The sequence below is a fragment of the Ursus americanus genome, chromosome 20 (assembly GCF_024610735.1).
Source record: "Ursus americanus isolate L20-20 chromosome 20, mUrsAme1.1.p, whole genome shotgun sequence".
Lineage (NCBI taxonomy): Eukaryota > Metazoa > Chordata > Mammalia > Carnivora > Ursidae > Ursus > Ursus americanus.
In genome coordinates this window covers 45,780,732-45,808,373 of record NC_142146.1, presented here as the reverse complement: position 1 = coordinate 45,808,373, position 27,642 = coordinate 45,780,732, and the positions used below count along the sequence as shown (strand labels likewise).

General features: G+C 41.6%; 1 protein-coding gene across 10 annotated transcripts in view; it reads right to left on the bottom strand.

The window, feature by feature from the left end:
• Nucleotides 1-27,642, bottom strand: part of MED12L (mediator complex subunit 12L) — a 318,600-nt gene that overhangs the window by 278,527 nt on the left and 12,431 nt on the right. For 8 of the 10 annotated variants that reach the window (XM_045812551.2, XM_087870287.1, XM_045812561.2 and 5 more), the window contains exons 3-5: nucleotides 8,660-8,764; nucleotides 2,699-2,890; nucleotides 1,181-1,213 (exon numbers count right to left, since the gene is read on the bottom strand). In XM_045812551.2, coding sequence (XP_045668507.2) covers nucleotides 1,181-1,213; nucleotides 2,699-2,890; nucleotides 8,660-8,764 — 330 coding nt within the window. The remainder of the gene's footprint in view (nucleotides 1-1,180; nucleotides 1,214-2,698; nucleotides 2,891-8,659; nucleotides 8,765-27,642) is intronic. The other 2 variants (XM_087870283.1, XM_087870284.1) reach the window with 1 other exon arrangement.

Below are 27,642 nucleotides of genomic sequence, written 5' to 3'. Positions count from 1 at the left end.
TTGAACAACAACTGACAGGAGGAAAATAAAAATCTGAACATGTGAAATGTTTAGATTAAATAGCAAACAAAACTGAGCCATAGGTCTTACCATCAACAAGGTAAGGCGTACCTCCAGCTCATTGCCCCTACTGGCAGAACACTGGAAGAAATGGTTGGCTCAAATCAAGGGATTCAAAATGCAGAAGAACTGATGTGAAGGTTATTTAATTAAGGAAGAAGACACATATTGACGGTGTTATCAAATTTACAGTTTGGACCAACTGAGGAAGGAAATTATGTTTATAGTGACTGAAGTATGACTTCCTTACAGTCACGGATTCCATTTTCAGCAAAGAAACCATCTGACTTTAACTTGTAACTGAACCTAGGCAATCACTGGGCAGCTGTTTCGTTTCTAAATCAAGCTAGAGCTGCATCTAAGTAGTAAAAGAAAACTAAGACACCTAGCATGGGATGGTTTTTCATCCACAAAAGGGCTGTATCACCTTGTAGCGCCTTTCCCCTTGGATGGATGTCACTGTCAACACTCTGTTCACCAAGCAGAAGTGGAGGCACAAGGAAATTCCAGAGGCCACAGTAATCAACGGCACCTGAAGTGAGCATGTCATACCCAGTGAACTGTTCGAGAGCCAGAAGGATATCCAGAGGCTATAAGTCTGTTTTTCCAAATCTACCTATGACCGTGATTGAGTTAAAAGGCCCTTCACAGGCACTGTTGACGTCTCTGTGGTTAAATACTTGGGAGTGCTGTGGAGTTGTAAAATAATGGAGCACCAGGCCCAGGAACTTGACCTATCTCATACAGGAAACTATTCTGAACTCTAGAACAGAGCTGGAAGAGAACTCAAGATTTTAGCAGGAAAATTAAGGTCGTCTACATTAAGCCATCTCATAGATGAATGCCAGAAATTAAAGAAGTATTTGAACTTTCTAATATGAAGAACATGCAGATAATGCAATCTTTTACCCAACTCTAAAAGAGCTTTTGCCATCTCAAGAATATGATATGCTGAGGAGGGGAGGAGAGAAGAGAGGAACTCTTCAAATGCCCAAGAAATGACTACTTCAAGGTATAGTCAATGGTGTTACAAAAAGAAGAAAGAAAAAGAAAAAGAAAGAAAAGAAAGAACAGAAAGAAAGAACATTTAACTTTGCCCAGAATTAATGTCAGGGCTTACCTGAGGAACACCTGACTTGGCCAGAGGCAGCTCCTAATAAAGAGAAGAACAATGGCTAATACACTGCACTGTGATTCATCTCTGCCCTAAAAGATGAGCAACCACTACACCCCTAAAGCAAGGCCATCAATTCCTCACCAATATTTGCTTTCAGGGAAAAAAAAAAAAAAAATGTGTATATATATATATATATATATATATACACACACACACACACACACACACACACACACACACACACAAGTGATTCTAAAAGCTTATAAAAAAAAGAAAACCTAAAAAAAAAAGACATGAGGCTGGCTACATGGGAACTGAAGGTCCTAACCAACATGGAGGGTATGAACTATTGGTAGAAAGCCATCAAATATCAAAGGATGCCTTTTGACTTATGGGGCCTTTAGCTACAATTTACAGGTCATCATGGGTCCACATGGTAAATGTTCACTCCCAGGGAAGAAATGCTACACGGTTCAGCCTGTGTTGAGACAGGTACAAACCTGAGTAGCGAGAGGCAATTATGCTGATAGCCGTGCTTTTCAAGGATTTCAGCTGCCTTTCCTCACAAGGCAGCACGACGCTATGGCGGCACCAGAGCAAAAGAAAGCCAATGGGAACTACAGGCTTTAGAAAACTAACAAGGAAATACAAAAAGGAGCTCTCCTTTAAACCAGGCCTACACCACACTAGTTAATAACACTATCAAGAACAGAAGATGGACACCCTAAGACTAAAGGGTTTCAGGCCAGATGAGAAAGACACGTGGGATGATTTCAAAGGCATGCAAGAAGACAGAGATCGCGGGAAGCTATAAATAAACCTGCCCATTCTGTTCTAAAACTTTTTCAAAGAAGTTTTTCAAGCACACCCAGAACTACAATCTTACTTGTTAGGAAGGAGACTTAGCTTCAGCATTTGGACTGGTACTTTTCAAGACAAGGAGTAATATCAAAGCAAGAATTTCTGAATGATACATTTTGGACATCCTGGCCTAAGAAAACTGAAAATATAATGGAAATAAATGAAGTCCTATTGCCTACTCTCGATTTAAAAAACTCGTCACCTAAAGTCCACATGGGGGCACCTGAGTGGTTCAGCTGGTTAAGCATCTGCCTTCAGCTCATGATCCCAGGGTCCTGGGATCGAGTCCCACATCGGGCTCCCTGCTCAGGAGGGAGTCTGCTTCTCCCTCCCCCTCTGCCTCTCCCCCAGCTTGTGCTTGCTCTCTTGCTCCCTCTCTCACTCTCTCAAATAAATAAAATCTTGAAATAAATAAATAAAGTCCACATACACTGCTTCCCATGTGGAATGTTTAGGTCAAGATGTGCTAGGAACCACATGCCATTCAAATAAAGGGAGAAACAGCATTACGTGCAGCACACACCTGGTACAGTGTACCTGCCACTGGTGCTTTGAGTTTTGGAAAAAACAGGGGGAAAGAAATATATACTCGAACACTTAGCTCAAACATGGTGATTTCTAGAAGACCATAATTAAAACAATGTAAGAAATACTTAATACCTTTTTTGCCAAAATAGCAAGTGGTTTATTTCCTGCTAAGTCGGAGAACCAACTATGAATTGCACTCTGGGATCGAGCAGTAACCAGCCAATAATTATCTTTAGCATTAACTTGTGGTTTCTTCTTTCCGGTGTCCTGGAAAGTGTTAAGCTTTAGTTTCTCAGCTAATATGCTGCTGAAATAAGCTCCAATCTGTGGAAATGAGAGAAAAAAAAGAAAAAAATTTGAAGACAGTATGTATGTTAGTAATGTACAGTATTTTATTTTTGTTTTAGGAGAATATCTTCAAGCAGCCAATCAGAAAATAAAGTGGCAATGTAAGTCCTTGAAGCCAAGAGTTGTGACTTCCTTATACTAACATAATGTAAAAACTCCCACAGCACTTTTGTTCCACTATTAACAAGTGGTTCAAGGAAAAAAGAAGAGCCTTTGAAAATCTCTGAGATGATGAAATTAATTACATCCTGAATAAATTTCCAGAGCATGGGTTCTGCTTTAATCTTCAGCTGAACTTCTTTTTCAGACTACACACACATTTGGAGAGAATATATGTCCTGAGAGGTGTTGCATGCAAGAGCAGAAAGTCTAGTAATCACACAGTAATCATTCTTTTTCTGGTTTCATCTTAACGGCATATATTTTTGGAAAAGAAAACTCTGTATTTACACTCAGTGCTTTTCAAAAAGAGTCTAGAAAAATGTATTTAAATGGAAAATTACAAAAGGTTCAATTAAATTAAGTATTCAACATTTTTAACTAGGCTGCCAATTTCAAGAGTACAAGCGTTTCAAGAGAAAGCTAGTGTTACCTGCTCTGAATGGAATAAAGTAGCAAAGGGAGTTCCTGTGAACGACTGTGGCATTTTCATATTAACCAAATTAGAAGAGGACAAAAGAGGAAGAAAGGCACAAGAAGGAAAGGGATAAATACATAAAAAGTAAGTGAATCCACAGAAAACTTGTTGGTATTTCCAAGAATCCTACTTCATTCCCTGGGAATCATTTAATATGATACAAGCAACAAGTAAGGTTAGCAGATAGTGGCAGCCGTGATTAAAATAAAAGACCTGCCCTGGTGAAGCAAAATAAGAATCACCACCTTAGTTAACGCTAACGAGTCAATAAACAATTAGTCTGTAGTTTGGAACACAGTTGTAAACAATTAGTCAAGTTTATCTACCAAGGTGAAAAGCTGGTACATTTTTTCTTAATGTGAATTGGCATTCCTTGACCCTTGTGATTTATGGACAAAAAAGTCTATTTTGGTGCATTAATATAATATGGTAATAAAAAATTAGAGTAATTAGAAAAAAGATCTGAGCTTTACTTTTTTTTTAAGCAAATGTTTGCAGAATGTTTAAACAGGAAATAAATTAAATGCAAATATTTAGCAAAACCAGTTGTTTAGGAAAAAGCAGCCAATGGCAAATTGTTTAATTTTAAATTTCTCAATCAATACTTGGTCTTAAAAGCCCTACTTACACCGATTGTTTAAATTTAAAAGGCCTCTTATTTGCAATTATGTAGGAGTATTTTAATCATAATAAAGGTATAAAACTTTTTTAAAAAGTAGTCAGCAATCTGTTTAACAATTATAATTTTTGTATTTAATAACAATGGAACATATGACTGTATGTGTAGTTTACATCCTAACAAAACTTGGGAACCACTGCACACTGTAAACTAAGTCAAATTCCCTAAAAGAGAGAAAGCAAAACAAAACAAAACATGACCATGCACTTAATATTATATTCACATTATTCCAAACCTAAAAAAAGTAAAGAGCCTCATTCCCAAGTTCTATTGCCTACCTCTCCAAGTAACCACATTGGCTAGTTTCTTATGTCTTTTCCAGGGTTTCTTCAGGTGAATATACATACACAAACATGAATATATTACTTTCTCTTTTTTACATGTATACCTCTTCGTGTACACTAAGTAAATGTCTAAGAGACTTCCACATCTGTATATGGAGAATTTCTTGTTCACTTTCACAAGTAATGTACTGTGTGGGTGTACCACACTGTATATAATCAGACCCCTGTTAACGGACATTTGGAGTGTTTTCCCCAAACTTGTACTACAAATCACATTAAAATGAAAAACCTCTCCTATTTGTTATCTCATACATGCACAGCTGCAGATTTCGGATAAATTTCCAGAATTCAGACTGTACGATTCTGTAATTTTAATCAGCATTGTTAAATTCCCCTCCATAAGCTTCATACCAATTTGAACTCCCTCCAACAAGGTATGAGAGATATAGTTTAATTTGAAACTCAGAATCCAAAGCTATTCTGAAAGTAATTCATTTTAGGGTTGCCTGGGTGGCTCAGTCATTAAGCGTCTGCCTTTGGCTCAAGTCATCCAGCCCCGCATTCCTGTGCCCCAAGTCGGGCTCCCTACTCAGAGGGAGGCCTGCTTCTTCCTCTCCCACTCCCCCTGCTTGTGTTCCCTCTCTCGCTGTCTCTGTCAAATAAATAAAATCTTGAAAGAAAGAAAGAAAGAAAGAAAGAAAGAAAGAAAGAAAGAAAGAAAGGAAGAAAGAAAGAAATTCATTCTATAAGAAACTGGAAAAAAGTTTAGGGACTACACTATAGTTCATGTATTCCATATTTATAAGCTCAAATTCCCTTCAGAAGGTTTGAATCCTTGAGTAAATCTCACAGGAAGGGTTGGCAGCAGCAGAAGCTGTAATGGGTGTTATTTCCATTTATTCAGTTATTTAAATTGACATAAAACTTGATACAACAGAACAATTTGGCAGTTCATATCAAGAGACACACGCAGCATTCATACTTTCTGTTACGGGCTGAATTGTGTTCCCCCAAAATTCGGATGTTGAAGCCCTAATCCCCAGTATGATTGTACTTGGAGATAAGGCCTTTAAAGAGGTTGAGGGCAAATGAAGTCATAAGAGCGGGGCGTAATCCAATGGACTGATGTCCTTGTAAGAAGAAACACCTAATACACACACAGCACATGAAGAAAAGACCATGTGAGGACAGCACGAGAGAGGCCAGCCTTGTACAAGCTAAGGAGAGAGCCCTCAGAAGAAACCAGACCTGCCAACGCCTTGATCTTGGACTAAGAGCCCCCTCAACTGTGAGAAAATACATTTTTTCTCAGAAAATCAAATTTCTGTTGCGTAAGCCCCCTAGTTTGTGGTATGTTGTTATGGCGGCCCAAACAGACTACCTTTTACCCAAGTAAATATGCTTCCAGAAATTTATCCTCAAGAACAAAAGCTATACATTCAAATAGGACTACAGCCTCTTCATAAATAACCATAAGAAATTGGCAACAGGCTCCTTGCTATATGCTAGCAGGTTTAGGTCATTATAGCACATAAATGATGGAATGTTATCTGTCCATTAATTATTAATATGAATACTTCAGCCTCAAGGAAAAGTACATACAAAACAATGTTACTGTTTAAAAAAAAAATAAGACAAAAAATTCTGAAGATGGATGGTGGTGACAGTTACACAATAATGTGAATGCACATCATGCCAAAGAACTGTACATTTTAAAATAGTAAGGGGTGCCTGGGTGGCTCAGTCAGGTCAGCATCTGACTCTTACACAGGTCTTGATCTCAGGGTCATGAGTTCAAGCCCTGTGTTAGGCTCCAATTAGTAAAATAAAATAAAAGCAAAATAAAATGGTAAAATGGTAAATTTTATGTTATGTACATTTTACCACAATTTAAAAAAAAGAAAACCAATTACAACATATATACAATTATAGTTGTGATGTTAAAAAGTATATGAAGACTGGAAATCAAGACAAAATTAAAAGCATTGTGTTTGGCTGATGGGACTACCTGTAGAAAATGCTTCTGTTTTCTTTCACATTGTTTACATATTTCAGTTGATTAGCAAATTGTCAAGTACATTTGTGTTTATGTGTACATGTGCACACACAGATCTTAAATGATACGCAAATCTCTGACAATGGTTATCTCTGGGGAAGAAGAAGGATGTATATTTGTATGTTTGATTTCATTTGTATAATGCTTTCAATTTAATGAAAGTATTTCAATATTCAGAAAATAAAAATAACTCAAAAAGGATGAGAAAAATCAAACCTTAAAAGAATACAAACAGACGCAAATAACTCTACCTATATATTAATTATTAACATAACCACACAGAGAAAGAGATTTAATTCAAGAAATTTTTTAACACAACATTCTGACTATATACCCTTATTGAAAATTAGTCTAAGGACAAAAAATATAACAGGAAAATTATAAATTTTCCACAGTAATTTTGTTGTTGAAGTAGCATTACCATAGTTCAGTTTATTCTGGAACTTTTTTATGTGCATTGTAAGACAGAGTAAATAAATAAATATATTGAATTTACTAAAGGCCAGGGTTCTCACTTTGGGAGAAATGAGATACAAAGATGGAACAAGAAAGAGGAAAAACCCTGGTATTGGGTAAGAACTGGTAGATGGATGCAAGGAAGGAAGAAAAAGGAGAGAAGACAAAGGAAGAAAAAAATCTCTGTGTTGTTTCCCATCTCTGTCCACTGAAAGGACCTAAAAGTTAGGACACTCTAGTAGCAACGAGCATGCCGAGCATCCCAATCTGGGCTGGGGCACAGAAAGAACATGAATCTGGAATAGGTTATTGTATCAAAGGTGAGGAAGTGCTCAAAGAAAGATGGGGGTGTCAAAAGCACCCAAGAAGTAGGTTAAAGGCGCCCCCTGGCCAAGCGAGAGACAATTTAAACATCAAAAAGAGAAAAGATGACACATCAAATTTTAAAGAGTTCTGGAGTTCAAAGTGATACTAAAAAATGGGATGTCAGGGCGCCTGGCTGGCTCAGTGGGTGGAGCATCCAACTCCTGATCTCGGGGTCCTGAGTTCAAGCCCCACACTGGGTGTGGAGATTACTTTTAAAAAAAAGAAAAATGGAAGTGTTTGGGGTACCTAGATGGCTCAGTAGGTAAAGCATGCAGTACTTAATCTCAGGGTGGTGAGTTCAAGCCCCACACTAGGCGTGGAGCCTACTTGAAACAATAAAATAATAATAAAAATAAATTTTAAAGTGGGGTGTCCTTTTACAAAAGAATGCCAATAAATGTATGAGAAATGACAACCGGAAAACCAGCATTTTGCAACCACCAGCAAAATAACTCATTCAGCAAGCATCATCAACTGATGATACAATCACAAGATAAAATTGTACTGAAGAACAGCATATTCATTTGGTCTCAAAGTATCACCCTACAGAGATTAAAAGGAAAAGATAACTACTTTTACGATGTAAAGTGACAGCAGACACCACCTTCGATGATCAAACGTACTTATAACCAATGACAGGGCAAACTGGCACTGCACGTCTTCTGATATACAATGTGGCCTTCTTGCCAAAAATATTTAACCTGAATCTTGTCATGAAAAAACAATCAGACAAATCTAGAATGTAGGACTAGAATATAAGAAAATAACTGGGGACGCCTGGGTGGCTCAGTCGGTTGAGCATCTACCTTCAGCTTGGGTCCTAATCCCAGGGTCCTGGGATTGAGTCCCACATCCGGCTCCTTGCTCAGCAGGGAGTCTGCTTCTCCCTCTCCCTCTGCCCCTTCCCCTGCTTGTGCACTCTCTTTCTCTCAAATAAATAAATAAAATCTTAAAAAAAAAAAAAAAAAAAAGACAAATAACTGGACAGCAGCTCTGAAAGCCCCTCCCCTACCAAAATTAACAACATGAACAAAGGTGGAGAACAGTACTGTGTACGGTACTGGATTACAATAGACGAAAGAAAAAGGACACCCAAATGCAATGCATGACCCCTGATTGGGCCCTAGGGCAGGACTTCATATAAGATATTCTGGAGAATTCTGAATATGTATCATGGTTTTAAATAACACTAATTTATCAACATTCCCTATCAAGGGTGTCACAAACACTTTTTCAGAAGTTTTAGGAAATAGACAATTTGCATTACCTTTGATGGGTTAATTACAATATTTCTTGCTGAGCCATGTTCATCTCCAGTAAAGGCTGGCTGATTGTTGAAGCCTTGCTTTACATTCACAGCAGTAAGTTCATCCTGTTCAAGAAAAGGTATCAATTAATCAGAAAGACATAAAAGCGCTTAGTTTACCCAGCGTACTGCAGCCTGAGTAATGACTGACTACACTGTACTCTATAGAAGAGAACTGTTGAACACACACCAAAGAGAGAGCAGAAACTGAAGATTTAAAACCAATACACAGGGACGCCTGGGTGGCTCAGTCAGTTAAGCATCTGCCTTGAGCTTAGGTCATGATCTCAGGGTCCTGGGATCCAGTCCCGCATTGGGCTCCCTGCTCACCGGGGAGCCTGCTTCTCCCTCTCCCTGTGGCTCCCCCTGCTTGTGCTCTCTCTCTGATAGATAGATAGATAGATAGATAGATAGATAGATAGATAGATAGATAGATAGATAGATAGACCGACCAATATACAAATGTACAGAGAGAGGTAAAAATAAATGTGGCAAAATATTAACAACTGTTAACTTAAATATAGAGTATGTGGGTGTTCATTATACTATTCTCTCAATTATTCTGTAAGTTTAAAATTTTTTAACTAATAAGTTGGGAAAAGCAAAAATGAGCAAAAATCCCCCCCACACATGCAGAAACATAAAGTCATAGAATTTGTATACTAGAATTGTTTCCAGAGACCCCACAGTTGGACTCTCCCTTCCCTGCCAGGCCCTTATACACATCCCTATTTTATTTATGTTCAAGAAAAATGGCTCACTCCACTTACCCAAGACCCCACAGCAAGTTAAAGACAGAAACAAAGGGCTCATAGGCACAAGCTTTGTGATAACCACAATACCATGAACACAACAGCAACTGAAGGGAAGTTTAGGGCTTGCAAAATTCTTTCATACAGCTTGGCTCACTTGATCTTTACCAAATTCTAAGGTAAATGGTAAGCATGTAACTTCATGCCCATTTACAGACAGAAAAATGAGGCTCACTAAGCTAGCACAGTAACTGGACAGAGCCAGCTCTGAAATACCGTCTTCTCAACCCAAGACTTGGAAGAGAAATTTCCATGACTCCATGCCACCAAAGTACAAATGCCATATGAAAATGTAGTCTAAAAATACATAGTTACAACTCATACTCTCCTTAAAAACATCTCCTACTGGATAGATACAGAACTTTTCTTCCCAAGGTCACAACACATCAGAAATAGCCCAAGGCTTAAAAAAAAAAAAAAAAAAAAAAAAAAAAAAGGACCTTGCCCTGCCCAAATCATTCAGCTATGGAACTAAATCAGAGTTCTTAAAATACAGACCTGAAAGAATAGAAAGGAAAGGTCTGAGTAAATGAAGCTACCTTCTGTTCCCCTCGCTCTAAGCCAAGAAAGGGTCTTAGTAACCGCTGGGGTAATGCTAGCCGCAGCACGAGAATGAGAATATATACTCGGTCTTCGAAAGTAATTGCTGCAAGTGTAAAATGAAGGGAAAAAAAAAAAAAAAAGCCCAACTGATCAAAATCACTGCTGTGATTCAGCAGGAAGCCTTAGGACAAAATAGTTTATGACATATAAGCACCTGAAAGGTCAGCCTGGCTGAGAGCCAAGGTCTCCTGGAGACGTGCCATGTAACTTTACTTAATTGTGTGTGTACTCTACCTAACATCTTGGCAAGCCACTGTTTTGGCAAGCTTTCAAAAGACCCCACTACAGGAAGTTTAGCTCTATGATAATCAAGTCTCCTCCAAGCACGAAGGTCACTGAAATCGTGACCTGCACAGAAAATGAGTTGCATACACCTATCGACACAACTCAGACTGCTCCCACATTTTCAAATTAACTATTTGAAAATCTGGGGCAAAACTACATAATGCATATTTTAAGTCAGAAAGGTGTCAGTCAACTTAAATAAAGCGAGGGCGCTAACAAAATTTCTGTATTCTTGGAGTCCAAGAAAGAAGAGGGACGAATGGGATCGGAAAGGGAATGGGATGAGAAAATTGAATTTTTATCTTTGATTCACCATCAAGAAACATTAATTGAGTAACAGCATATGTTTTTACTAAAAATACGTTCTGGCTTAATCAAGAGGAAACGTGTGAGGCTTTCGGGACTGGTGAGTTCCACTTACTGCTGCAGCACTTTCTGTTCTAAAGGTACTCCAACTCGGTGGCTCGGCCTATCGGACAGCTAACCACGAGCTGGAGAGATGTGCCCTGCAAACACAGGAACGCCTGCATGCAACGCACACACACCCTCCTTGGAAGGAAAACATGGAACCACGGTCACCTATTTGTCGACCACATCAGATTTTCCTCATGCTAAGATCCACGCAGGTACTGCTTTAGAAGCCTTGAGTTGTGGCAACTTTTTATCTTGCCTTCTAAATTGCATGAAAATACACCCAGAATCCGACCCCCTTCTCACCACCACCAATGCCCTTTGCAGGTCAGCCCCCCCCCCCCATCATCTCACGCTTGGACACTGCAAGGGCTCCTAACTGGTTTTCTTGCTTCTACCGTCACCCCCTGAAAGCCATTTTCAACACGGCAGCCACAGGGAGCTTTTTAAAACTTAAGTAAGATCATATTACTCCTGCTCAAAACCTGCATTAACTTCCCAACTCAGAGTAAAAAGCAAGGCCCTATGATGTCCTACAAGGCACTGTGTGATCTGGCCCCTATTACCTTTCTGACCTCATTCCTAACCACACTCGCCTTAGCAGACTCCACTCCAGCCACACTGGTCTCCTCGCAGTTCCTCAAGCAGGCCTGCTGGATGGCCTCAAGCCTCAGGGCCTTTGTACGGTCTGCTCCCTCAGCCTGGATTGCCTTCCTTTGGTATCCATGGCCAACTACATATCCACCTGAAGGCTTTGCTCAAATTTCATATTCTCAATGAGAAATCTGAAGACCTTATTTAAAAGTGGAACTGCTCACCCTGTTCTCTTCACCCCAGCATTCCTCATCCTCTAATAATCCATAGCACTTGTCACCTAAAATGCCCTGTAATTTACTTACAACATGTACTGTTTCCCCCACTAGAAGGTAAGGCCCATGAAACCAAGGATCTTTATTTTGTTCATAGACACATGCCAAGGACATATTCAATAAATATCTGTTGAAAGAATAAGTTTGGAGTGCCTGGCTGGCTCAGTCATACAGCGTGTGACTCTTGATCCCAGGGTCGTGAGTCCAAGCCCCACACTGGGCATGGAGCCTACTTGGGTGGGGGGGGGGGGGGAGGAAGGAAAGAATAAATAAGTGAATGACAACCGGTTTTGAACAATTTACATAATAAGCATATCCTGAATTATTCTCCTTGACTTTGGGGTCTATAATTCCATTTGTATTTAAGATAAATCTTCCTAATCACTCAGAGCAGTGTCTCTCACCCCAACTAACCCAACATACCATCCTGAAAAAAAAAAAAATTTATAATACCTTTTCCTGAGTCTGAAATGAAATTCATACACAGTAACTATTCAATACCAATATTTTCTTTAAAAAAATCAATATAATGCCCTTACTCTAAAATTTTTTTCTAAAGTAAGTTATAATAACATAGGTACTTGAATATGCTCAGGCATATAACACTAGACCCTCGCTACTCAAAGCTCAGTCCATAGGCCAGTAGCCAGCAGCAGTGGCATCACCTATGGCTTATTAAAAATGCAAAATTTCAATCACAATGCAAATCCCCCAATCACAATCTGCAGTGCAACAAATTCCCAGGTAATTCATGGGCACTTTAAACTTCAAGTGGGGCCTTAGGAGACGTGAAGAAATTGTTGTGTCTCTAACCACCATACTATACGAAAATAGCCAGCAATTAGTATTACTGCTATCATTTTTGTCCTGTTTCTGGTTCAGGAAAGGGATAACCTGAAGCTCCAGTAAGCACTCAGATGTACAAAGTGTCCACTTCAGAAACTAAAAGGACCCTGGCCTTAGGAGGGGCTTTTTACACGTTTGCATGCATCAGAATCCCCTGAAGCCTTTGTTAAAACACAGCTTCCTGGGCACCACCCCCAGAATTTCCAATTCAGTAGGTCTGGGGTGGGGCCTGAAAATTTGAATTTCTAACAACTTACCAAGTATGCAGATCTACCGACCACACACTGAGAACCACTGACAGAAAGATCAGGAGTTAGTGGCTTTCTAGAAAACCAGGGCTTCCAAGCCCAGCATCAATGCTGCACTCACCATCAGGAGGAAACTCTATGTCCTAAAAAAGACTGGTCAGAATTCTCTGCCACATCTCCCTTCCCCCACTGCAAAGGCACAAATACAAAGCTCTACCTACAACACGCACACACACACATCTGTATCCTGGAAGGAAACCAGCGTATGAAGTTTTCTCTTTCACTCCTTCAGCTTCTCACAGACCCACAATGAATAAAAAAAAAAAACCACCAAGGCCACCGTCAATTATGTCAGGAAGCACACAAGAGCCAGAGCAGAAGCTTCGAAGTCAGTTGTATTTGAGGTTTACTTATAGAAAACTTTAGGTCAGCTTCCTAGAGAAACTAAGGGAAAGGGAATAAACTCAAAGCATCACAACCAAAATATGCACCCTGATGGTTTATTTCCAAAAGTTTCGGAAAAGGGTGAAAGCCAATGGCAAGAATTTAAACAATGAGTTAAAAGTAAGATTCAAATTCCAGGGTGTTTACTACTTTCTAGCCAGTATTTCTCAAACTCTGCTAATGCACCACCAACAGACCCCTTTTAAAGAAAAAATATTCTCTCTGACCTGAGGATGTCAGTAGTCCCCAATGAGGGGAAATGGGCTAGGATGGGGATCTTTAATGGCGTTCGGCAGCACTAAGAGACCCAGAACAAGAAGTAACGTGTGTTACATGAACTCAAACAACAAACTTTTATGACGCTTTGCTCTGAAGGCCTTTGCCAAATCTAATCAGGCAAAAATAGAAGAGAGAGAGTCCAGATTTTGGAACAGCATGCCTCTAAAATCCCCAAGCCAGAATCTGTATAGGACACAAATAGATTCCTCTTGCACTAGCCTTGAACCTCTTCAAAGATTTTTCTAAATAAGAGGATAACCACCAAAATTTCTAACAATGGTCCTCAGAGATTTAAACTGGCTCTGCCACCCCGAGTCAATGATTTTTACAAAAGAAACATCAGTGGCTACTTTGCCCATTTGCAAAGGTGAGACAACTAAAACCCCAAAACCTTGGGGGCGCACCCAACCATTAATTGGGGTCTCATTCTTAGGCCTGTGTTCTGGGCACTAGATCCGCAGTCAAAGGACTCCTTAGTAAAAGGTTGATGAATTTCACATTGTACAAGGTGGGGAATAAAAAAAGAAGTAACTGTTGGGGGAAAGGGGGACACCCATGAATTTAGGGAGTTTTAAATGTATGTATTTATCATCAACACCATAAGGGCATATCATCAACACCATAAGGGCAAAATATTTGCATACGCATGGGTGAGACCTAATAATTACTCAGCCAGGAGACAATGCTGGCTAAGAATGTAAACTCACAGTCCTCACCTGGGGCCTTTGGCAGCAGCACACCTGACCAGGTTAAACCAGAACTGATCCCAAAGTAACCTCCACATGGAGAAAGAAGGACTCTCACACCTCTTGTCATTGGTTTCTACTAAAATAGTAAGCCTTAAAGCAATTTTCGGGAGACAGATACCCAGAGACGAACAAATGAAATCCTAGAAATTGTCCCATGTTCATACAGAAGGCCCGGGTTCACTCTGCATTTTTGTATCCTATACTGACACGAAACTTGGATCTTCAGGGCCTTGGGTGAACTCCAAATGATTCCATAAATCTCACACATTTACCTTGAACTTCACAGGATAATCTTATTTTTTGGATCACTTTCAAACGTTCAATAAAATGTTTCACTGGGAAAGTGAACACATTTTGATGCTAGTTTGGAAACTGGTTAAGCTCTTTCTCACTCAAGAAAAAAATTACAAGAGTCACCTGAGTTGCTCAGTTAGTTGAGCAACCCGACTCTAGGTTTCAGCTCAGGTCGTGAACTCAGGGCCCTAAGATGGAGCCCCTAGTTGGGCTCTGCTCTCAGGTGGACTCTGCTTGAAGATTCCCCCCTCTGCTCCTCCCCCCACTTGTGCCTGTGCTTTCAAATAAATAGGAAGAAAGGGAGGGAGGGAGGGAAGAAAGGGGTGCCTTGGTGGCTCAGTAGGTTAAGTGTCCAACTCACGTTGTGAGATCGAGCCCCACGTGGGGGCTCCACGCTCAGCACAAGATTTTCTCTCCCTCTGACCCTTCCCCCTGCTCGGGCTCGTGCTCTCTCTCTCCCTCTCTCTCTCTAAATGAATGAATGAATGAATGAACAGTAAAATCTTAGAAAGGTAGGTAGGTAGGACAGTGGGTCTGTCGGTCAGTCGGTCAGTCAGGACAATTTCCAACGACCTTTCCAAAGGCAGATAATAAACGCATGCAAACACACACACAGACGCACACAGACGCAAGCACACGCATACGCAACCTCCTCCCACTTCTCCTCTAACCCACAAAACATGTGCAGACAAGTCCTATCTCTTTAGTCACCTACTCGTGTCTAACACACTAACTCAATGACTGTTCAGTGAATTGGACAGAAATGTCCACCAGGAATGATAATGCCACAGAAATAGAAAAATGTCCCCCTATGTGCTAGTCAGGCAGACAAGTTAGCTATGGTCTTACCCAAACAAAAATTTTAAAAACAGCTTTATAACTATTTTTCCTAGCCTTGCCCAACTTCCTGAAAAGAGCATTCTCCCAGACCCCTGAGGATGTCTACAGATCCCAGTTTGAGAAATGAAGCTGTGATAATCCCCAGCATGGATATATTTAATGGTCTTTAGGTACCACCTAGAGATGGCAGATATAAATGACCCAGAAGATAGGGGAATAATCTTTTTTTTTTTAACTTTTTTTTTTTTAAGATTTATGTATTTATTTGACAGAGAGAGACAGCCAGCGAGAGAGGGAACACAAGCAGGGGGAGTGGGAGAGGAAGAAGCAGGCTCATAGCGGAGGAGCCTGATGTGGGGCTCGATCCCAGAACGCCGGGATCACACCCTGAGCCGAAGGCAGACACTCAACGACTGAGCCACCCAGGCGCCCCAATAGGGGAATAATCTTTCTCTCCTCATCCCTAACCAATTCTATCTACACTTCTCTCAAAACATGTCTCACATTTATTCCTTTAAAATTCGACAGTCACCTCTCTAAACTGTGGCTGCCATCACAGTGGGCCCTGGCACTACTCCTCATGTATTTCCCTTCCTGTTTAGATTTTTACCTGAATCCAACCTGCCCCCAGGCCCTGATGAATCTTCCTCAAACAAGTGTTCTTTTCTGCCCTCCCTTATTCACAAGCCTCAGAGGTTTTTCATGTTTTCCCTTCTTTTCCCCAGAAGGCGCTAAAGAATGGAAGCATCTAACACTACCCCCTCCTAACCCTTAGTGACATCTGCGGGCTTTCTCTCCGCCTCCAAATCAAAACACAATTGCCTCGGACAGGCATTAAATGCCTTGAACAATCAAGTTCCACCTCTCAGTCTCCCTTCCATCCTAAGTGTTAAAATCACACAGATTTGAGTTTGAATGCAGAGCCCTTACCTGTGATGGGGAACAAGGTAACTGACCTCTCTGAACCTCAGTTGCTTCCTTTGAAATCAGGCAAGAATAACTCACAGGGTTGAGGTTATGTAAGATAGAATGTACAAAGAGTTTAGCACAGTGCCTGGCCCGTATTAAGTGCTCTATAAATGGTGGCTACGGTTATAAAAACTTAGAGCTATATTTTATTTTTATATTTTAACTCATTTAATCTACTTGACTATTATATTCTTTCCAACATAAATCATCTTTTCAGCCTCTAAAGCTTACATAATGCCTTTCCCATCCCCTGGAGTACATTATCATGAAATCTTTTGCTTTCTTCAAACCACAACTCAGGGCTCCCCTTCATTCAGTCAACAAATAAATAAATATACAACATTGTGCTAAGTACTGGGGGTTCCATAGCGAGCAAATTACAAGTGATAAATGCCCCCAAAGAGAAATACCACCTGCTCAGGGTGCACATAATAGGGGCTTAACAGTTTCAGAAATCAGACAAGAATTCCCGAAGAAGTGGCCTTTGAGTTGAGCTCTGTCTGAGAAGTAGGAGTTAACTAAGTTAAGAGGAGGAACTTATAATGGTAAGGTTGACATTCTGCATAAAATGGTACAATATTAACTCTAAGATGGTGAAAAGTTAGGGATATATATTGTACTTCCTAGAACAATGACCAAAAGCAAAACAAAAAACCCACAACATGAAGAGGTATAAATAAAATATCAATAGTAAATTAAAATTATAAAAAATAATTTACTAATCCAAAAGAAAGAGACACAGAAAAAAATAGTAAAATGTTATACCTAAATCCAATCATATCAAATTATTAATGAAACGATAATTGAATGTTAATGGACTAAGATTACAAGGGAAGGACAGGGATTGTCAGAATGCATAAAAAGCAAAACCCCATGGAAACAGCCCAAGTGTCCATTGACTGATGAATGGATAAAGATGATGTGGGATGGATGGATGAATGGATGGATGGATAGATAGATATAGAATGAAATATTACTCAGCCATAAAAAAGAATGAAATCTTGCCACCTGCAATGACACAGATGGCACTAGAAGTATTATGCTAAGCAAAGTAAGTCAGAGAAAGACAAATACCATTTGATTTCATTCATATGTGGAATTTAAGTTATAAAGCAAATAAGCAAAGGGAAAAAGAGAGAGAGAGAGGAAAACTGAGAAGCAGACTCTTAACTATAGAGAACTGATGGTCACCAGAGGGGAGGAGGGTGGCAGGATGGATGAAATAGGTGATGGATTAAGGAGTGCACTTGTGCTGAGCGCCGGGTGTTGTATATAAGTGTTGAATCACTATATTGTACAACTGAAACTAATACTACAGTATATGTTAACTACCTGGAATGTAAAATCCTTAAACGACAAAGCAAAACCTAGCTATCTGCTGCACTTTAAATATAAAGACAGGCACCAGGCTGGTTCTGTCATGACAACATGTGATGCTTAATGTTGGGGTTGTAAGCTGGAGCCTCATGTTGGGCACAGAGCTTACTAAAAATAATAAAATTAAAAAAAAAAAAAGTAATTTTTAAATAAATAAATTTAAAGGTGATAAGTTGACAGTAAATGGATGGAAAAAAATATCATGCAAACAATGAGCCTAAGAGGGCTAGAGTGGCAATATTAATATTGGACAAAGTAGAATTCAAGATAAAAAGCATTATCGAAGATAAAGTAGGGCAAATCATAATGATAAAAGGGTCAATGCAGCAGAAAGGCACAGCAATCACGGGCATACGTGTGCCTAACAAGAGGGACAGGAATAGCATGTATAAAGCCTGTAGGGTTGGGAAAATGAAAGAAAGAATGCTGTCATGCAGAAGCAGAAGGGACTCAGGTGTGACCAGAAGCTGAGCTATGGGTGGGGACAGATCACACAGGGTATTATGAACCAAGTGAAGGACCTCTGTCTTTATCATAAGAACAGTAAAGGGTTTTATGCAGCGGGGACATCATCCCATCTGAAGGTCTGCAATGTAGACAACCCGACTGGAGTTGGGTGAGAATAAATGGGAGACTTCAGGGCAAAGGGATTGGAACTAGTTACCAGACTCTCATAAGAGTCAGGACATCAGGGGGCGCCTGGGTGGCACAGTCATTAAGCATCTGCCTTCGGCTCAGGGCGTGATCCCGGCGTTCTGGGATCGAGCCCCACATCAGGCTCCTCTGCTGGGAGCCTGCTTCTTCCTCTCCCACTCCCCCTGCTTGTGTTCCCTCTCTCGCTGGCTGTCTCAGTCAAATAAATAAATAAAATCTTTAAAAAAAAAAAAAAAGAGTCAGGACATCAGATGATGGTAGCTAGGACCAAGATGGTGGTGACAGGGATAGAGAGGAGAGAAATATAAAGGGCTACTTAAGGGGGTGCCTGGGTGGCTCAGTTGATTAAGCGTCTGCCTTAGGCTCAGGTCATGATCCCAGGATCCTGGGATCAAGCCCCATGTCGGGCTCCCTGCTCAACGGAAAGCCTGTTTCTCCTTCTCCCTCTGCCTGCCACTCCCCCTGCTGTGTTCTCTGTCAAATACATAAAATCTAAGAAAGAAAAGAAGAAAAGAAATAAAAGAAAAGAAAAGAAAAGAAAAGAAAAGAAAAGAAAAGAAAAGAAAAGAAAAGAAGAAAAGGCGGGCTACTTAGGAGGGCTACTCAACTGGACTTCTTGAAGTGTTGGATGAAATGACAAAGAGTGAGATTGTCAAGAAAGAAAATCCCCCAGATTTCTGGGATCGTAATATCTCTTAAGATAGGGTAAGCAGGGCTGGAGGATGGTGGGGAGGGGGTTGGAAGGAAGAGGAGCAGATTACAAGTTCAGTTTTAAACATAAGTTTGAGGTAGCAAAAGAGACAAAATAGTTTTACAGGCATTTAAAATACACAAGTCTAGATATGCAGAAAAGTCTAGGCTGGCCCTGTAAAGTTGTGAGTTGTCTGCATAAAGGTAGTAACTGAGGCCTGGGGTGGCAGCTGAAAGCACCTAAGGAACGGGTGAAGTGAGAAGAGACAAGGACCTAGGACAGACCCCACGGAACATGCAGTACTGATTTAATGGCCAGGGAGGGGAGGAAAAGCCTTCAAGGAGACATGGCATGGCCAGAGAAAAGAGAAGGAAACCAGCGGTTTTAGCTCAGAAGCTGAGAGAAGACATTGCTTCACCAACAAAGAGATCAATATGAGTAAGAGCCGCTGGGAATGTGGCTGTCACTTGTGACCTCAGTGAGGGGTGTGTTTGTGGAATGACGAAGGCAGAAGCCAGACTGGAAGGAGCAGAGGAAGAAGTGGGAGGTGAGGGAGACAGAGAGCACACAAGATGCTTTTGGAAAAGTTTGGAGAAAGAGGAGAGAAATGGGAAAATGGGGCCATAGGGTAGAGGGAGATCTAAGATGGGAGGGCCTTGTGCATGTTTTAATGGCACCAGAAAAAATCCAGTAAAGGATATGATGGAAGACAACAGGAGAAAAGGGAGATGGTTGCTACCTTGAAGTTTCTGAGAAAACCAAAAGGGACACCTAGGACCTCCTGAGCCAGGACTCAGAAGACAAAATCTAGTCCCAGACCAACCAGGGATGTGCATAGGAGGACCCAGAGACAGGCCCTGCAGCCACGCTGTTATAGGTGGACTTGTGTACCCCAAAAGATATGTCAGTCCTAACGCCTGTAACTGTGCATATGGCATTTTTTGGAAACAGGGTCTTTGCAGCTATAACTAAGTTCCGTTGAGCGTACTGAATGAGGGTGGGTTCTAATGCAATATGGCCGGTGTCCTGACAGGAGAAAAGATGAGGGAAGAAAGAGGCAGGATGGGAGCTGTGCTGCCAGAAGCCCAGGAATATCTGGGGCTACCAGAAGCTGGAGGAAGCGAGGAGGGATCCTCCCCTAGAGGCTTCTGGGTGCAGCCCTGCCCTAAAGAGGACTTGGAGCCTCCAGAGCAGTGAGAGAATAAATTGCCATTGTTTGAAGACATCTAGTTCGTGGCATTTTGTTACCGCAGTCCTAGGAAACTAAAACACACATCCCCGTAGGGAAAGCAGGAGGGGAAGCACTGCTCTATCCCTCACGGCAAGACTACCCTCCGACATCACCACCCAAGCCATTTGGCAGCATCAAGAGGACCACCACTGCGAAAAGTCTACAGAAGCTGAGAAAATTCTACAACAGTATCACTAGGGTCTACGTAACTGGACACCCCGGTCAGCTTCCCACACCACAGAAACAGGAACGGATTAATTTGGATCTCTTCTAATTAAGGGGTCACATAATGCCTGAGAAGTTTAAAAAAAAAAAAAAAAGGAGAGGAAGGTCCCCCATTGCTGCCAAGATGCCACCGGCCTTCTGAAGAGGGCCAAGGGAGGAGCCAAACTGACTGAAGGGAACAAGAGTCCCCTATAAGGCAACCTAGCACTTCCCCCACCCCCACCAGCATCTCCAACACCAGGGCCACATTTGTATCAAAGCCACATCTGAAACTCAGCTCTTTACATCCACCCTCATCTACATTGCTATTAATATTCACCCCATGCAAACCACACCTGCAGGCCATCAATCAAAACTGGGGGGACCTAGGGGAAACCAGAGGATATGAGCTCAACAGAAAACAGCTAGTCCTTCACACCTGTACAGAGGAGCAGGCAAAAAGAGAAGACAAGAAAATCACAGCAAGAATACTACCACTCGCTGGCCATTAAGCAGCACATTCATGTTCCTCTTCATAACCAAGTGGCTTAAACAGGATGGGTCCTCATTTTACAAGGTGAGAAACTGATGCTGAGAGGTAGGTTGAGGATCAGGCCTCCAGTAGACACAATGTGTTCCCCCAAGAAAATGAGATCTTTGGGGAGACCAACAAACCTACATCGGAATCCTGGCTCCCATTCCCGTGAAATGGACGTACCTGCACCACTCACGTGCCCATTTTAAAGAAAAGGTGAAAACCACGTGAGGCACTCAGCACAGTAACAGGTACACACTACATTTTTTTTTTAAGATTTCATTATTTTTAAGTAATCTCTACCCTTAACATGGGGCTCGAACAACCCCAAGACCAAGAGTCGCACACCCCAACGACTGAGCCAGCCAGGCACCCCTCACACTAAGTATTTTAAAAATGGAATCATCATCATTATAATTATAGATCTTTTGTATGACCAGCACATTTAGGCCCAAATCATACACATGACCAGGTACTCAGTAACCCTCCAATGAAGTGGATGGAAATGTCCACCAAGGAGTTCAACACATGCAGCTTTTAGAGCCGTCAATTCCTCAAAACAACCCTCACCCTGCCCCTAAGTGGCCTGGTGAGAGAGGCAGTCCCTCCTCATTTTAAAGTGGGAGGGAAGGGAGAAAGAAAGAGAGAAAGAGAGGGAAAGAAAGAAAGGAAAAAAGAAAGCAGGAGAGTAGGGGCACCTGGGTGGCTCAGTCAGTTAAGTGTCTGCCTTTGGCTCAGGTCATGATCCTGGAGTTCCAGGATCAAGCCCCTGCTGAGCAGGGAGCCTGTTCCTCCCTCTCCCTCTGCCCCTCCCCCTGCTCCATCCTTCTCACTCTCTCAAATAAATAAGTAAAAATCCTTAAAAAAAAAAAGGGGGGGGAGTTTTTGATTCAAATTATATCTAAATATACTTAACATTTATTCCCCTTATCTAAATAATTGTATCCATTAATTCATATTCAAATCAAATTCAAATGCATGTCATCTTCCAATATCAAACACCTGGATGTAGCTCTCAGAAAAACTAAGAAAACTGCCAGAGAAAAATACTTGAACTTTTGGATTTGCATGATTATAAAGGAGGAAAAGTAATGCATCCCGTAGTCTAATCCACCCAGAATTGTATTTAAGGCAGCCTCCAAAGACAGCTTTCTCTTTAGAGCCCCCACTGCTCAGGTAAGTCACAGTCCCACACGATTCTTGCATTGCGATCACATCTCAGGTAAACTCTTGCTGTAAATCATATTTTTCACTTAGTGCTGGAATCTGCCTCCCACTGTGCTAGGTGACTTGAGGGCAGAGAATATAAACACAAGCCGTGGTTTCTGTTCTCTGAAGTTAACTGTCCAGTGAAGTGACTCACACTTACCCCCTAACCTGACTTCTTTTGTTTATCCTTCTACCTCACACCTAATTACATCCCGGACCCCATGCTAGGCACACACCTGGAGGAAGGATCGTTGTGCAATTTCTACCAAAGGAATTGCAAATGCGTAAAAAGGAACACTTATTGGGTGAGAGGGAAAAATCCGGTGAAACTGTAGATCATCCTTCCTGCCTGGAAGAGAAGGAAGAGAGACTGGAAGTTTCTCTTTTCTGTTGGTAATGGTGGCAATTTTGTTCCTTTGTTTGAGGTCAATTACTGGGAAACAGGCTACAGCTTTGAGCCAAGAAAACAAAAGTCCACCTTAGAAAATGCTGTCTGAAAGCTAACGTCTGTTAACATCTCTCAGACTCCACCCTTTTTATTTTCAGGAGGCTTGCTCATTCCCACCTCTTCCAAGGAGCTTAGCCAACCATCCAAGCAATTCTGGTGATGACCCACGACCAAAGTAGCCCGGGAGGAGGTGAAAACAGGTACCGACGGCAAGACCTAAAAGTATGGGACAAGCAGTACAAATTGAAGCTCCACAAAGACCTTCTGGCCACTTTGGGCCAGAAGCCACAGGGTCAATGTGGAGGGGGAGTCTTAATATTCACTTTCCTTGGCAATAAAGTCAGTCAGGATACCCATGATATCACTAAAGACAGCACAAAAATGTTACTTGGAGGTCCTCAAGCAACAGGACCCAGCATCCTAGCTGAACAGTGTCCAAGAAATCTGAGCATTTTCCACAGTCCTCTCACTGCCTTTGACCAATTTGTCACCAACTGCCAATTCTTCTCCAGTCCTATTTAAAGCCCTGATCGGTCGCGCTCTTTTTACTTCAAGCTTTGGTTACGAGAGCCACCTCCCTCGCAGCCTCCCCGACTCCACTCTCTCCCCCACCAGATTTATTAGGCATGAGCTAGTGAGATAAATCTGACAGCAGGACCACGTGAGCTCCTCACCACCCCCCGCAGCCCAATCTGCTGGCACTCCAAACCTGATCTTCGGAAGCACTACGCCCCTCCCTACCCCTGCGCCTCACCACTCATCCTACCTTCAGCTTTTTCTTATGAAAGGGTGCAACCTGTCCCCATTCAGTCAGCTCCGGCCCCTCCCACCCTGCTCCCTCCAGTGAAACCTCCAAGCATTCCAATCCTCTCTTTTCTGAACTCATGCAGCATTTTTAGCCTCACTATATATAGAGGATAGTTAAAACACAGGCTCAGAAGTCCAACTCCAACTCCATCATTACGCAGCCAACTGACCTCAAACAAGTTAAGTAAGTCCACCCCCCACCCCATGCCTCAGTTTCTCCCCCTGTAAAAAGGAGATAACAGTACCCACCTTAGAGGTGCTCGTGAGGCTGCCGGGAAACCAAGCCTGCAAAGCACTCAGGATGACCAACACAAACAACACTGGCTCTTGTGACATAATGCAGCACTCTACACACTGTACTCAATGTATGGATTAGTCCTTGACTTTCAAATAAATTAATACACCGGTCATTTTCTAAATGCTTTGTGTGTGTCAGTGAACCAGATGTTACTTTCTTGAGCAATGCCTGAGAGTGTGGTCCACCACTGTTACTGGCCCTCATAAAGAAAGTTGCAAAAACTGATAGTAAGAGGTTGGAAACTTTTACAGCAATTTGACATCACCACTACATTCAAGCTGTATTTTTCTAGTAAGTCATTTTAATCATATTTCTATCAGTCTGCAACAGATTGAAAATTAATTAGAAAAAAAAAACTTGTCCCTCACCACAGATATTTTGAGAAGCACTGTTCTAGAGGGGACAGAAGCAGACTTCTATTTCTTTTCTACACCCCCACATCACCTAGCACCATGGGCGGTATATATCAAGTACTAAGTAAATGAAAATATAACTTCAAAAACATTTTGATTACTTAATAACTTAAAAGCAAATCTCATGTGAGTAGTCAAAATGTAAATAGTATCTCCAATTCATAAAGAATCTTTTTTTTTTTTTTAAGACAGAGCTGCCATTTAGTCTAACACTGACCAAGGAGTAAAAACGGCTCTGACCCCAAAAAATATTTTCCACACTGCCTACTAACACACCACTGTGTGAAGCTTTAAAAACAAAACAAAACAAAACAAAAAAAACAAGAAACAAAAAACTGAGCAACGTCAATATTAACCTTCCTCACAGAACTCAGGAGAGAGGTAAATTATTTAGCAATGCCTTGGACATAATTTTGAGAGCACAGCCCCCCAATACCTTTATGTAAACCAGAGTTTTAGCAAAAAATCCCAATGACACTTAAGACAAAAGACATTTTTATTAGTTCTTCACTGCTGCCAATGCCTTAAATGGTCCTAATCCCAACCACCTCATTAGATTAATCCATGAATGAAATGGCTGGAAAAGGAAAGCAGCGAATTCTACCAAATTTTAATTGACAACAGGCAGCATTTGCATAGCTGTGGCACACTGGATGTGGGCTGAAGGCTAAGTTTGTTCCTGCCGAGGAAAAATCTCTGCACATTAAAACTGACTCTGAAAATGCCTGTAGAAAACTCAAGATAAACAGGGAGCCCCATGTAAATCCTGCCTCCCCTCCTCTCTCAGAGGCAGTAATCTAGAACACTACGCATAAGGTGTCACTCCCCTGGGGATCTCAATCCCCTGGCCCCAGGGCCAAGTCAGGTCTTGCTCAGCAGATATCCCCACTCTCTCCAGCAGTTTTAAGCTCTACTTCTCTAAGCCCCCCAAAATCTACAGACATGTTCAAGTTTATAGATTCAATGTACTCTCACTTTACCGAACTATAGACAATTCACCGGAAGATCATGTCCTATTTCCCATCTTTGTACCTTTGCTCATACCATCTGCCCAGAAGGCCTTGTCACCTGGAAACACCCCCATTCCTGAAGACTTTTCTAATCTCACAAAAAAACTGACCCCTCCCTCATTTGTTCCCAACACCCCACTGAAACTTGCAATGACTTCACCGCCCAGTGAACAGGTGTGTCATCCCTCCAGTCAAAGTCCCTCAAGGGCAGGAACCACATCTTATACATCCTGGCATTCCCATGCCCCATACCAGGCTTCTAATAATCACTGGCTAATAATGATCGTGTGGTTACCAGATCCTGTCAACATATATTTAACTTTTACCATTTACCAGACTCTCTCCTGACATCTGGTGATCAGTGGGAAATAAAAGGGACATAGTCCCTGCTTCATGGAACTTATACTATTTGGGAGACAGAGCAGATAAGAAACAAACACAAACCGCATTGAGTGCTGAGGAGAAAACAGGCACTTCGCAGTGATAGAATAAGGCAACCAAGCAGTAGGAAGCACATGTGCAAAAGTCCTGGGGAAAGAAAATGCTCAACTAAGAGGCCACCAAAGTAGCTGGAACCTCACCCAATGTTACCTCTCCCCTTGGACCACTCATCATCCTATACCCATCTCCCTAACAAGTGCCCTCCTCAGAGCTCCTGCTGACAGGGTCCAGGATGTGCAAGCCCTGAACAGTTCCATCCTCAGTCTGCCTGCTTCTCCATCTCTCTGCACACTCAACAGGTAATCACAGCCATGATCTGAAATACCTATGCACATATCACACCCAAATCCAGATTTCCAGCTTCCACTACTATACACTCTGATCTTGAATCCTGACAGGCATCTCAGATCGAACACATTCAGAAAGGATCTTGTTCTCTCCATCCCCACCTTCACCACCCTTGGAAAAAAATTAAACAAGTTATTTTGTTCCCTACAGCATGTTGGCTTTGGGACCACCATCAATCTTCCCACCCAATTGTGTGAGCCAGTGGCTCTCCAGGTACAAGTCCTCTGTGGTTCCCAAGAACTTCCCAACAATAGGTCTGTGTGAGGCCAAATTTTCTCGAGATCTTTCAACCAAAATAATATATCGTAACAGACTGAATGTAGAACTAGATGTGAGAATCTAGACATTAAAAGAGATTTGCAAAAAAAGTAAAACAATGCCACTGTTTTCACTAAATTTTTTTGTTTGTAAAAAGTTATTGTTCATAAGAAGATTTTTTTTTTTTTTTTTTTTTTTTTTTTTTTTGTCAGAGAGAGCACAAGTAGGGGCAATGGCAGGCAGAGGGAGAAGCAGGCTCCCCATTGAGCAGGGAGCCTAATGCAGGACTTGATCTCAGGACTCTGAGAGGAACACAGACGCTTAGCCGACTGAGTCCCCAAGCGCCCCTAAGAAAACATTTTAACAAGAAACTGGTTTATTACCGTTAAATGGATATATATTTCTAAAGTTTTTCAGTTTTAATTTCTAATAAAGTAAATATCAAGATATAACCGACAAAAACAAAAGCTCTACGGGATCCTCAATAATGTTTAAGATTGTGAAGAGGCCCTAAGATCAGAAAGTTTGGGAACTGCTGGCCTCATCTAAAAATGTTGGTATATTCTTGTACTCCTCTCTCTTACCTCACACATCCACTTTATCAATTCTGCCGCCCAAATAATCTCTTAAATCCTCTCCTCTTTCTTCCCAAGCCCTCTTGGCCAAAGAACAGGCTCCTGAAAGATATCCACACCAAATCTCAGAACCTGTAAATGTTACCTTATTTTGGAAAAGGTTCTTTGCAGATGTAATTAAGTTAAAGATCTTGAGATGAGATGATCCTGGACTACCCAGGTAGGCCCTAAATCCAGTAACAAGTGTCCGTATAAGGCACACCCCAGGAAGAGACACACAGAGAAGGTCAGGTGAAGACAGAGGCAGAAATCCAACTGAGGGGGCCCCAAAGAAGCCGAGGAACACCCGGAGCCAAAAGAGGCTGGAAGAGGAAGGAGGGGGTTCTCCCCTAGAGCCTCCAGAGTGAGTGCAACCCTACCAACACTGCCTTTGGACTTGAGGCCTCCGGAGCTGTGAGAAAATAAACTGCCATTGTTTTAAGCCATGTGGTTTGTGGAAACTTGTTATGGCAGCTGCAAGAAACTAATACTTGTCAGGGACCGAGCTGGGCAGTCTCTCTACCTCAATATGGCCCACAGAGCCACTGTCGCCTCAAACTGCAAATATGAGTCACCTTAAATCTCACTCCTTGAACTTCACACCCTGGAATGGCATCTCATCAGCTGCACTATAATATCCAAATGCCTCAACACAGCCTACGAAGGCCCCATAACTAGATCCCACCTTTCCTTCCTGCTCCAGCCCAGCTCCCCCCTGCGTATCCCACACCATGCCTCAGGCCCACAGCCCAGAGCA